This window comes from Rattus norvegicus, chromosome 1 (assembly GCF_021556685.1).
Source record: "Rattus norvegicus strain SHRSP/BbbUtx chromosome 1, alternate assembly SHRSP_T2T, whole genome shotgun sequence".
Lineage (NCBI taxonomy): Eukaryota > Metazoa > Chordata > Mammalia > Rodentia > Muridae > Rattus > Rattus norvegicus.
The window spans coordinates 133,450,649-133,463,311 of record NC_141534.1 but is presented as its reverse complement, the minus strand read 5'-3'; the positions used below and the strand labels follow the sequence as shown (position 1 = coordinate 133,463,311).

Sequence of the window (12,663 nt, the reverse complement as noted above, 5' to 3'; positions counted from 1 at the left end):
TTTTTTTCTTGTTTTTTAAAAAAATTATGTCATATGCCTACATAGCTAAAGTTGAAAGGTATATGTTACCTAATGACATTCATTTACTAAAACCCCTATATTTTGTACTTAAGTGTGAGAAGAAAGTACTTGAGTTGACCCAAATCACACACATAGACAAAAGCCATCAAAATTATAATTGAATGTAACTTTATTGCTGATAAATAGAAAAGGTTTATCTTTAAAGGTACGTGACTTACCTTTTAAAAGTGTCTTTTTTTTTTTTTTTTTTGGTTCTTTTTTTTCGGAGCTGGGGACCGAACCCAGGGCCTTGCGCTTCCTAGGTAAGCGCTCTACCACTGAGCTAAATCCCCAGCCCCTAAAAGTGTCTTCTAATAGATTTAGTGTGTTCGTTTTAGTATTTCATACCAGTAGTGTCATCAGCATGCTTAGAGCACTGATGCAGTGTGTGCAGTAGGCAGCGTCAAGTCTCCTCACCCAATGGTCCCTTCAGTTGTTTGTAATGTATATTTCAGATTCTGATTATTTCAGGAAAAACAAACAAACAAACAATGGGAACACTCAACTTAAACAGTGTACACCAGAAATTTTAGTTCTTTTTTTTTTTTTTTTTTTTGGCACAGATGAGCTTTCTTTAAGTTTTCTAGTGGTACTGATAAATTGTCTAGCCCTCTTACAGGATCTCAGGCTTTCTGAAGTTATGCTTACTTAAGGAAAGAATGTGATGACCATCAGCGTAGCCACAGATGGTACAAAGTGTAGTGTTCTTGGTTTTTCTGCATGGAAGCAGATTCCTCACCGTGGTTAACAAGAGCTATGGAAGCTTGTGAGGAAACTGAAGCTGACCGGCCTCTCCATGCCTTGCCTGGCCTTGTTAATAGATTGCAGCATTCCACTTGTTAGTACCAGAGACAGCTGAGAAACTTTTTCTGCTATGCTATTTGGTAATGATAAAGAGAAAAATTCTTTTTATGGTAGTTGGGTCCTCAAAACCACTCTTCGTGTTTGGTGATAAGGAACAGAGTTGGCTGTCAAATAGAGCTGTATTAGCTTATTATCTACAAAGCTGATAGTGCCTCTTAAATTCTCTCCTTGTGCCAGGAACCATCTGAAGTGAAGGCTTGCAGAGCCGGGGAAGCCACAGTACTTTACTTTCTCATAAGTACCAATAGGGTTAAACCTTCCTTAATAGAATTTAAAACTACATGTATTTTAAAGTAAAGTGTTATTTTGCTCTGTATATTTAAAATTCTATAAGAGATACATACTGTGTATTGCTATTTGTAAAATGCTCAGTGTTAAACATTTCAGTCTATAAGAAGAGCAAGGCTGAAGTGTGTGTGTGTGTGTGTGTGTGTGTGTGTGTGTGTGTGTGTGTCCTTTTGAAAGTGTTATTGAGTCTATAAGCTCTAGGCATCCTCCTGTCTCTGCTACCTTGGTGCTAACAGTTGACCCAACTTTTTCATGGGAGTAATGGGTATTTAGTAAGTTCTTGTTTCCCCAGTGATGAATTATGTGCCCTTTAAGATACATGAAAACTGGGGGAAAGTACCCAGAGATTTAAAATTACAATAAGTCATCAATTTCATTTTGCTATTATGTACAGATACCTACTCTATTGTTCTTTTGCTAGGGCTGTGTAGATTTTAAGGGTTCATTATGTTCCGTTCTTACTGTTAATATTTTTCACTACTGATATAACAAACTTCAGAAATGTGTCAAGTAGAGCTTGCTACCAGGGATGGTGAGGATATCTTTTTTTTTTTTTGTTAAGTACACATAAATGTACATGTAATATAGTAAGTCTATAGAGCTTAAGACCAGTGGCTGGGGGGCTGGGGGCAATAGATGTAGTGTTTGTAACACACTTATGTTTAATGATTGTATTTTAATGAGTTTTGAGAGTTATAAAACATGTGAGAGAAGCATTTGCTAGGAGCCTATGATTTCTAGCATGTAAAACTGTGATACTGAGTAAAGTGAAGTTTCAAAATCATTTGAAGAAACTTAGGAAAGGTTCTCAAATTGTAATGTTCCATGCATACTTTACATTTCCAGGAAAAACAGGGGCTAAACAAGTCAAGTTTTACAGGGTACTAAGATCACTGGTATTACATCTAAGTTAATCACTTGCTGGTGACATGTCTTTGATAATCTTTGTTTCAGCTCTAATGGCATATGGGACACTTAACTCTAGCGCTACTTTTAATTGTGTTAGAAACTCAAATAGTTCAGAACTGTTGAGTTGTCAATAGCTCTGCCTTAAACAAGATACATCAGGATTTTTTTTTATTGGATATTTTTATTTACATTTCAAATATTATCTCCTTTCCTGGTTTCCCGTCCATAAACACCCTATCCCATCCCCCATACCCCCTCTTCCATGAGGGTGTTCTCCCACCCAACCACCCACCCCTTCCTGCCTCCCCACCCTGACATTCCCCTACACTGGGTGGGGGTGTCTAGCCTTGGCAGGACCAAGGGCTTCTCCTCCCATTGGTGCCCTACAAGGCCATCCTCTGTTACATATGCAGCTGGAGCCATGGATCTGTCCATGTGTAGAATTTGGGTAGTGGGTAGTCCCCGGGAACTCTGGTTGGTTGTTGTTCTTATGAGGTTGCAAACCCTCTTTCAATCCTTTCTCTAACTCCTCCAGTGGGGACCCCATTCCCATTTCGATGGTTGGCTGCAAGCATTCGCCTCTGTGTTTGTCACACTCTGGCAGAGCCTCTCAGGAGACAGCTATATCAGGCTCCTGTCAGTATGCATTTCTTGGCATCAACAATATTGTCTGGGTTTGGAGGCTCTATGTATATGGGTTGGATCCCCAGGTAGGACAAAAATGGAATTAAACATTCTGAAGATAAATTAATATTCTGAAATCTTTAAATCACTAGGATGTTTGTTCCTTTAAAAATTAAGACGTTATTTCATGATGACTCTTCTTTAAAAGAGAAATTAGAAAACTAACCATTGGGGCTGGAGAGATGGCTCAGCGGTTAAGGGCACTGACTGCTCTTCTAGAGGTCCTGAGTTCAAATCCCAGCAACCACATGGTGGCTAACAACCATCTGTAATGGGATCCGATGCCCTCTTCTGGCGTGTCTGAAGACAGCTACAGTGTACTTATATATTAATAAATAAATACATCTTTTAAAAAAGAAAAAGAAAAGAAAACTAACCATCCACTATATTTTTACTTCAAAGTAAGAAAAAAAGAATCAGTGTGGTCCAGGGGACTACTTGATAGATACTCAAAGTTAACCAAGAAACCAACTCTGGATTAAAACAAATTGAAGGAACTATAGAGAAAAAACTAGTAAACAGGGAGGGGATGTAGTCTGAATTACTTTTCACTACAGATTTTTTAAGTATGTAAAGTCACTAAGAATGTTGACATTTATCTTACATAGGAAGGTGTCATTGTTCACAAACATTGGTTTCAAGTTTTTATATTTTATGATTATGTGGGGAAATGATAACAGAGAACAAATTAGCAGTAAATTATTGGAATTCTGGGCTAATTCCTATTGAATAAGAGAAATCTTTATTCAATAGAAAGAAATTCCTGTAGATAAAATGGCAGATATGGCCTGTGCATTAAGATGCCGTAGTTTCTCAACACACCACTTTGATAGATTCTTTTATAATCTTACTGACTTTACTGTGACTCAGAACACGAAGGGATTTTAGTATTCTCTCGGCACTTTGAAAAGGAAGAGTCCAAACAAGCAAATACTCTGTATTTCTTAATGTGCACTGGGAGAGCTCAGTTTTTTCTTATCTTAGGCTTATGTGACTTGGAGAACTGTAATATATTTGTAGCCTTTTAAGTATCATTCAGTGGCTCTTAAATAATCTGTTTATTCGACCTGTGCTCATTTTACAAAAACAAAACAAACAAACTAACTCATGGAAAGTTAGTATTCTTTTTGTGTGAATTTTCCAATTGTATTTCAGACTTTAAGAAAGAAAGGCCTTAATGGTTGTGAGAGCCCTGATGCTGACGATTACTTTGAGCACAGTCCACTCTCGGAGGACAGATTCAGCAAACTAAATGAAGATAGTGATTTTATTTTCAAACGAGGCCCTGTAAGTACTTCACTTTACCTTTACTTTTTATTTGTTGATCCTTTTTGTTAACTTCATATTTAGGCTCTGAACAAGAAGGAACACAGAGGCTGCGACAGCCCAGACCCTGATACTTCATATGTGCTAACTCCACATACAGAAGAAAAATATAAAAAAATTAATGAGGAATTTGATAATATGATGCGGAATCATAAAATCGCAGTGAGTACTAAAGTATGGTTTGTGCTTTTATCATGTGCATGAAGAAATAGACCATACGTCCTGCTCATTTGTACAGAAGATTAAGGACAGTGAGTATAGAGAAAAGATGGCAGTTATTAACTCGTTTTGGTTTTACAGAACTTTAAAATTTCCAAAGTCTTGTAGTAATAAATGTTGCGTGTCTTCAGTGTAGAAATGAAGAAAAAACATCTTAGTTGATGTTCTGCCACTAATTGCCCTTTATAGGCTATCTAGATACCCTGAATTACAATTCTTTTATCTGGGAAGTAAATGAGTTGGCTAACATAATTTTTAAGATTGCTTCTAGTTTTAAAATTTTTTGATTTTTAATATAAAGTATATGTTAGGTGTTCCTGTCTTGCCCATAACTTAATATACATACATATGTAAACATAAACTTGCTCTTAAGAATGCCAAATGTAACATAGGTAAGTTCGTTGCAAGATTTCATGCCTCTAAATCATTTTTACTTATTTTACATAATTATCTTCATTTTTAGAAGAGCTGAACTGACTGTTGAGCTCTTTGTATATCATACCAAAGTCTTGAACAGCAAGAAAACCAAGTATATAACTGCTCTTTTCTTACACTCTCAGCTCTAAGGAGGACTGGATTTATTGTTAGGTACCCATATCTTTAACTAGTCACAAAACAAATAGTCACTATAATTTTACTGTGTACAGAGAGCTAACACTGTGAAAAAGTCAGTTTTGAGCTCACTGAACTCTACTTGGACTGAAACATCTTGGAAGACTATCCTTGTGTCTCCAGTCTCTAACTCTGTGTAGACGCAGCTGTCCTGGAACCATCAGCCCCAGTGCTGGTGTTCTGCCATTTATTTGTTTATTGTCAAGGTTTAATATCTTGAACTATGCCCTAAAGGATGACCTCATCGTATGTGTGTCATGTCTTTAACATAGTTGGTAGGAAGAATCACATGACAATAGCTTTAAGGACATTTTTTAGCCTCATACCATCATTTTAAAAAACAGACAGTAGCAAATAAAATTGTGGTGACCTCACAGGGATGTTGTTGCCACAGTTAAACTTTAAGCTGCAAAAATAATAAAATCGTTTTATTGTTCATGCAGTTTTTTGTTTTTTATTTTTACTTTCCCCCACCATGAAGGAGCCTGCTGTTTATCATGTTCAACAAATATATTGAAATTGGTCTGTGGAGGAAATACCAGAGGAAACTAGGAAGTAACCATTCAGAGAAAGCATAAAATATTTTGATAAGAAGATAGCTCTTATACTTAATGTTTATAATTTATTCTTTCTAGTAGAGTTTCAAAGATATCAAGACTCTCTAACTTGGCAATAGTTAATCTTGTGTAGATTTCTTTATATATTTCATTACATACAAATTACATTGTGTTCTGTATATAATTATTTGACTTTTCTACTTTAAAAATACCCATTAATCAACTCATACTGGACTTATTCGTACTATTCCAAATCTGATGTATTAATAAGATACCTATACTTTCCAAACCCTTTGGTTATATTTGGGTTCCCCCAATAGAAATGTAATGTTAAATTGGTTTGCACTGAAGTTCTAATTAATGCTTACTTGGTAACTGTGATATATTTTATAATGTTAATTCAACAGTATTATTTTAATTCCAGGTTTAACTTTTCATTTCGTCTCTTTGAATATTTGAAACATATTATATAGTTATGTATTATCATCATCAGTCAGTATAAAATTGAAAATGAAAAAGTTTATGTCTGGTATATTCATGTTCAAGTATAAATCTAGAGAAAATTGCCTAACATTGCAAATGAAGAAACTGTCCCCATCCTCTACTTTTGATAATGAGAACTACGTAGTCAAATTAAAGTTATTTAATGTTGATAAAATGAAACCCATAGTTTTCTCTTTCTTGTTCTTTCCTTACAGCCTGGCTTGCCGCCTCAGAACTTCTCAATGTCTGTCACAGTCCCTGTGACCAGCCCTAATGCTTTGTCGTACACTAACCCAGGGAGTTCACTCGTGTCACCGTCTTTGGCAGCCAGCTCAACATTAGCAGAGTCCAGCATGCTGTCTCCACCCCCAGCCACGCTACATAGAAATGTGTCTCCAGGAGCTCCGCAGAGACCACCAAGCACTGGCAGTGCAGGTATGTTGTGAAGTATTCTCTTTGCTCTCGTAAAAAGGGGATGAGCAAGGATTTGCTGACAGAAAAAAGTTTGTCCTTAGTCTTGATTATCAGGCCAGCTGTGCTGGCACATGCCTTTAATCCTAGCACTTGGGAGGCAGCCAGATCTCTGAGTTTGAGGATAACCCTTCTACCTAGTGAGTGTCACAGCTATGTCGAGAGACCTTGTTTAAAAAAAACAAAACAAAAGTAAACAAAACCCACTTAGTTGTCAGGATGTGCAAGAGTCGCTGCTATACAATTAAGTCCATTTTAAGTACTTTTTTTTAAACATTCATGGGAAAAAAAGTTCTGGCCAAAGTACAGTAATATAGAGAATACAACACCTATAACTTTTCCTTATCATGTGAAAGCCATGCTGTGACAGGCAGGCAGAGAATTTAACTTGAGTGTCGTAAGTGAAGATTTAAAGTTAAATGTGAAGCATCGTGTTAGAGATCCAGGGCTGGGAGGATGCTGTGCACCTCTTCCTGCTTAGTTCAACATGATTTTGCAGTGTATTTGCCGCCTTAGTCCCTGCAGTTTTGCATTGCCTCCCCTAAGTCCTGAGTTTGATAATAGTGTTCCATGTGAACCGTCTCATTCTCCTCAGTGTTTACTGGTTATACTGATGCACGGGATGCCACTATATCAGGAGCTTAATACTTAAGTCCGGGGGTTGTGTACACTATGTATAGCATGAATAAGCATGTTACATGTATAATTATACTATAGTAATATATAGAGAGAGTTAAATTTTATCAAATTATACATTAGTGGCAGCTTTCTACTGAGCTAATTTTGTTTTGCTTTGATGTTTAAGAACAGAGTGTAGATTATAGTGAGATGACTTCATTTGGCTGTTTGTGAAATAAAGAAAGCCAATTTTTATTCATTCTTTCTTTCCTCTGTAATATTGTTAGGTGGGATGTTGAGCACTACAGACCTCACGGTACCAAATGGAGCTGGAAATAGTCCTGTGGGTAAGTATTGACAGTATCTTGTAGATGTACACGTATCTCATGCATAGTGTGCCTTGAGTATCTCCATGGCTGCCATTCCTCTTCTTACTCCCTCCATGCCCTCATGCCCACACAGCCTCCTCCTACCTTCATCGTCCCCTTCCTTCTTTTCTTTTTTAAGTAATCCACTGAGCTCAGTTAGTGCTACCTGCTTGCCAGTGGGAGTGAGACAATCCACCAGAGCACAGAACCATACCAACAACTACAACCGTAAGGAAAAATGGCCTTCCCTCTCCCAATAGCTGTTAATTGCAACAACTCCTCCACTAAGGGTGGAGTTCCTCCCTAATCCGTGTTAGAATGTTGGATGACTCGATCTTGTGCAGGTAGTTAGAGCTTCTGTACGTTGGTGATTGTGGTGGTCATGTCATGCTGGAAGACAGCAGACAGCATTTCTCAGTATTCCTCCTGATCCTTCAGTTCTTCCATTCTTTCCACCCTTCTCACACGATGTTCCCTGTGCCTTCCTGGGGAGGGTGATAATCGATCTTCCCATTGGGGTTGAGTACTCAACAGTCGCTCTCTCAGTACTTGAATTAGCTGTGAGTCTCTGTATTGACCGTTGCCTACTGCAAGCAGCTTCTCTAAGACTTGACAGCAGCTAACATATATAGAAGGCAGTTTGGCAGTTGCCTTCTAAGATAACGTCTTAGGGAGATGGCTTTTATGTTACTTTTGTCATCACTAAAGTTGAACTATTGGCAAAGGTTTTTATTTTAAAACTATTAAACGTTTTCAGAAATTAGAGTAAAAAGAAATGTGTGTATACTACTAAAGTTAGAGATCCAAGTGATTGCTCTTGAGGCTATGCTTTGGTGGTCATGTGTAGAGCATTCACAGCTCGTCATAGTAATAGCCAAATAAGCTTTTTCACTTTGGGACTATCCCAGCATGTGTGATGGTGGTGATTAAATCTAAAGCCTCATACATCCTCAACAAACACTTAAATAGCTCTATTCCCAATATACTATGCACAGTAGGTCCTAAACAACAGATTACCACCATCTAATTTAAAACAAAATAAAATGATGTGATGCAAATAGTGTGGCTACTAAGAGTGTTTATTTCTAGTTCACTTAAGCTCTAGCCTTCTGGTTTCTCGGTGGTTTAAAGATGGTTCTTAATAGGGCTGGAAAGATGGCTCCACAGTCAGGAGTATTTGTTGCTCTTTTGGTTTGGATTCTAGCACCCATATGGAGGCTTACAATTATAATTCTGGTTCCAGAGAATCCAATACCTTCTGTCTATGCTGGGCATCAGGTGCATGTGTAGTACAAATGCGTGCATGCATGCATACATACATACATACATACATACATACATACATACACACATACATAAACGCACATACACACACATTTACAAAACATTCATACACATAAAATAAATGATTCTAAAATATATTTTAAAATGTCATAAACCTGTCTTTCTAGGCCTGACATGTGGTAAAGATAGATTATGATTTTGATGTTATGTCTGCACCTCATTAAATACTTTAATAATGTTTTAGCAGATTTAACTGGATTAAGTAAAACTATAAGGCTATAAGGTACTAAGAGATCAAACGTAGGAAAGTATATAAAGGTTTTACTATCAGTTACATTGGGACTGCTATGATCATGTATGTGTATTTTCATATTATATGTATGATTTATTTAATTGTAACCCTGCTTTATTGTCTGGATCCAAATGTATTCTTTTCCTTATCACTTATATTTTCCCTCTTTGACACCGATAAGACAGTATGTGTAGAGCCCACCAGTATTTAAGAAAGCCTTGCATACTCATATCACATTGGGCTGATACTCCAGAAGACTGTAGACTGTATAAAGCGAACCAGAAATAAACAATCCCTCTTAGTAGCCACACTATTTGTATTGTACTTTTTTCTTTTTGTAATTCAATGATGTTAGTCTGTTATTTGGAATCTGTTGTGCATAGTGGATTAAGAATATAACTATTCAGTATTGTTTGTTGAGCATGTATGAAGCATTGAATTTAGTCACCAACATTGTATACACAAATTGTGTACCCAGCAGTATTTTAGTTAGAGCCAGTGTCTTAGTGTGAATTTGGGGCATACCTGTAACCACAGAATTTCAGAGGCCATATGGGACAAAGAGAATCCTGGGTTCTAGAGCAGCCTGATCTACACAGCAGCTTGTAGCAAGCCTGTATTCAAACTAAAGTGCCAGAAATCAGTATGAATTTCGCTTGCTAGTTTGCATCTGGCACTCCCTTTTATTTGAACTCCCAAAAGATGTAATGAAGCCGATGGCCTTCATACATGCTTTTGACACCTTATAGTCTTTATTAAAAACTTTGAAAGATTGCAGTGGTTATAAAATATCTGAGACTTTGTCTAAAGAAGTAAGCTAGGGGCTGGAGAGGTGGCTTAGCAGTTAAAAGCATTGGTTGCTCTTGCACAGGACTTGGATTCAGTTCCCAGCCCGCATGGAGGCTCAGTCCTATCACTAACTCCAGTTCCAGAGGATCTGATGGTTTCCTCTGGCTTCTGAGGGTTACCAGGCATTCATATGGTCCACAGACACACATAAAGACAAACACCCCTTCACATAAAGATAAATGAATCTTTCAGTAAAGTAAAATATGTAAAGGTGCATGCTCACTTTGTGGCAGGGAAAAATGGGGTGAAATAAACATAGTAAGCAATGTGAAAATTAGGTAAATTCCAAATGAGCTTTTTTGTTGTGATTTAAAACTATGCAGGAAATATACATGTTGTAGTAAAAATATAAAAATAAAAAAGTATGGTTTGTCTTTTACCCGCTTGGTCTGCATCGCAGTGCCCCAAGATATCTGCTAGATATCTTGGTGGAAACACATCTCAGCTGCACTTTCCTACACTCAAACCGTCACATAAAAGAACACACAACACAATAATCTAGATCCAATTGATAAGATATAATTGCCCACTTAAACATACAAAGCCCGGTACCATCCATCCCTAGGAACATTGATAACAACCTGTAAATACACAGAGCAGAATCTTAACGTCACCTGCCATATTGTCCTTCCACGGCTTCTCTCTCTCTCTCCCTCCTGTCTCTTCTTTTCTGTTCTAGTCTCCTCCTCTTCCTTCAAACTTCTCTCCCACCCATCCTTCCTTCTCCTCCAATGACAGGCCTCCTTCTATCCTATACCTGCCCCTCACCTATACTTTACAAATTCAATGGGGAGAAGGTTCTGGTGAAGTCACCTGATTCTAGAGTTTGTGACTAGGCAGCTGTCCTTGGGGCAGTGGAATTAGCATCAAAATACAGATAACTTCAGGGGAAACCACAACATATACATATAGAAAAAAAAACATAAGGAACCCCAAATTGATTCCAGTAGTTAGGGTTATATCATAACAAATGTTTCCTCCTTTCTTTCACTTTTTGAACTTTATGTGACATAATAATGACAGTATCCTTAAAGTCATAAAATTTTTATTGTAGTAAATTGCTTTGTTTGGTGTATTTTTTCCCTCTGATTTGATATTTTGTTTTGTTTTGTGTTCCATCTGTCATTATTGAAAACTTAAACTGGCAGTTGTAATACTATAATTTATATAGCTCTGTCATGGTGACTATTTGTTCAAGACTATTTGTTATTTGTTAGTATTTCGATGTTGAGACTATAAATGTGTTACTCAGCTTATATTGTAGCTCAGATGTTTATTTAACCTTTGACCTATATTATAATGTCAAGATTGGGAAAACAATTGATATATTCAGCACCTACATTTAAAAAAGATTGTGGGGCTTGGTGGGTGAGAATAGTATATGTATATGTGTATGTTTTATATACATGTACTTTCTCCCCAGCCTCTAACTACTTTTCTTAAAAACATGTTGTGGGGGAAAAAAAGTATATTGGACTAGAAACTTCTGGAATTGTTAGGTGCTGAATGAAAGTGAAGGTTGGGGATTGCATGGTGCCAGAGCAGTGGAGGCTAAAAGGATGGATGAACTGGACTGTGTTGGATGGACAGTTGTATAAAGGTGGCATAGGAGTGGCAGAGGGTGACATCAAAAAAAGGATTTAAAACATTGGTTTGAGATGATAGCATTTATCTGGAGAAAGTAGCCCCTGGAAGTTGAATTTGAACTAAAAATTAAGGGAAATAAAGCAGGAATTTGCAATTGCGTGCTTCAGTCATCAGATTACTCGAGAATTGATGAAGCCTCTGGCAGAGGAGAAAGTTGTGTCCTTAGTGCAGTCCACCCAGGACAGATGGGTAAGAAAGATAGTATTTTGAAAGTAGGGCACAAACGGTTTTCATTAACTCTTTCTGATACAATCCATATTGTCTATTACATGGGAATTGTCATCAAACTAAGTGAATATGTCATTGATTACTTCAAAATCATGGATTTTTATATTTTAATAAATTTTATATCTTCACATAAATAACACTTTAAAATCTGTCGCTATGAATTTCAGCCTATGTACTGAGTAGTGTGGTGAGCATGTCAGTTTTGTTGTTACTGTCACTGTGCAGCCCTGACTGGCCTGAAGCTTCCAATTTGACCTGCCTGGCCTCATACTCACACTCATCTGCCAACCTCAGCCTCCCAAGTACTAAAACTAAGAGTGTGTGCTACCACTTCCAGTTTGGATCTTGCTTGAGGCTTTTAGAGTCCTTTGAAGTTTGCTTGACAGCTGGACTTCAAAAGTGCCTTCATAGTAAAGCATGAATGGCATAGTCATCTACAGTTTAGTGCTAGAAGAGCAGTAGTCCTAAGGCCATGGGAAAAACTTGCCATCCACTTGAATACATTGGTTCAAATGATAGGACTCATATTCTGAAATATGAGCTGAGTTGATGTAATGGAACAGCATGCCTTCTACTGGTTGGACTATAATTGAGGTGAGGCCTGTTAAGCTTCTGGAGGCATAAGCATATGGTTTACTCAGGAGTGTTTTTGTTACAGTAATGTTACTATTCAAGTTTTAACAATAATCACACTAACTTAGATTTGTTCAATTAAAAAGACAAATCATCCTGTACAGTGTCTCCATTATAGAACTTAAACAGAAGCTAAGAGGCATGGCCGATACAGTCTGAAAGAAAAACAAGCATGCACTTGTGATTAGCTTCAGCCTGGCAAGTTGCCAGACACTTACATCATCCTGTACTTAGCTATCTGCTGCGGTGCCCTGGTGGAACTCTAAGTTAC

At 37.4% G+C, this 12,663-nt stretch overlaps 1 protein-coding gene across 18 annotated transcripts in view; it reads left to right on the top strand.

Moving 5' to 3' along the window:
* The window catches only part of Mef2a (myocyte enhancer factor 2a), a 133,993-nt gene that overhangs the window by 94,920 nt on the left and 26,410 nt on the right, over nucleotides 1-12,663 (top strand). For 8 of the 18 annotated variants that reach the window (NM_001437578.1, XM_087566305.1, XM_087566336.1 and 5 more), the window contains 3 exon segments: nucleotides 4,156-4,293; nucleotides 6,218-6,437; nucleotides 7,379-7,438. In NM_001437578.1, the coding sequence (NP_001424507.1) occupies nucleotides 4,156-4,293; nucleotides 6,218-6,437; nucleotides 7,379-7,438 (418 nt within the window). 18 annotated transcript variants of the gene reach the window in all.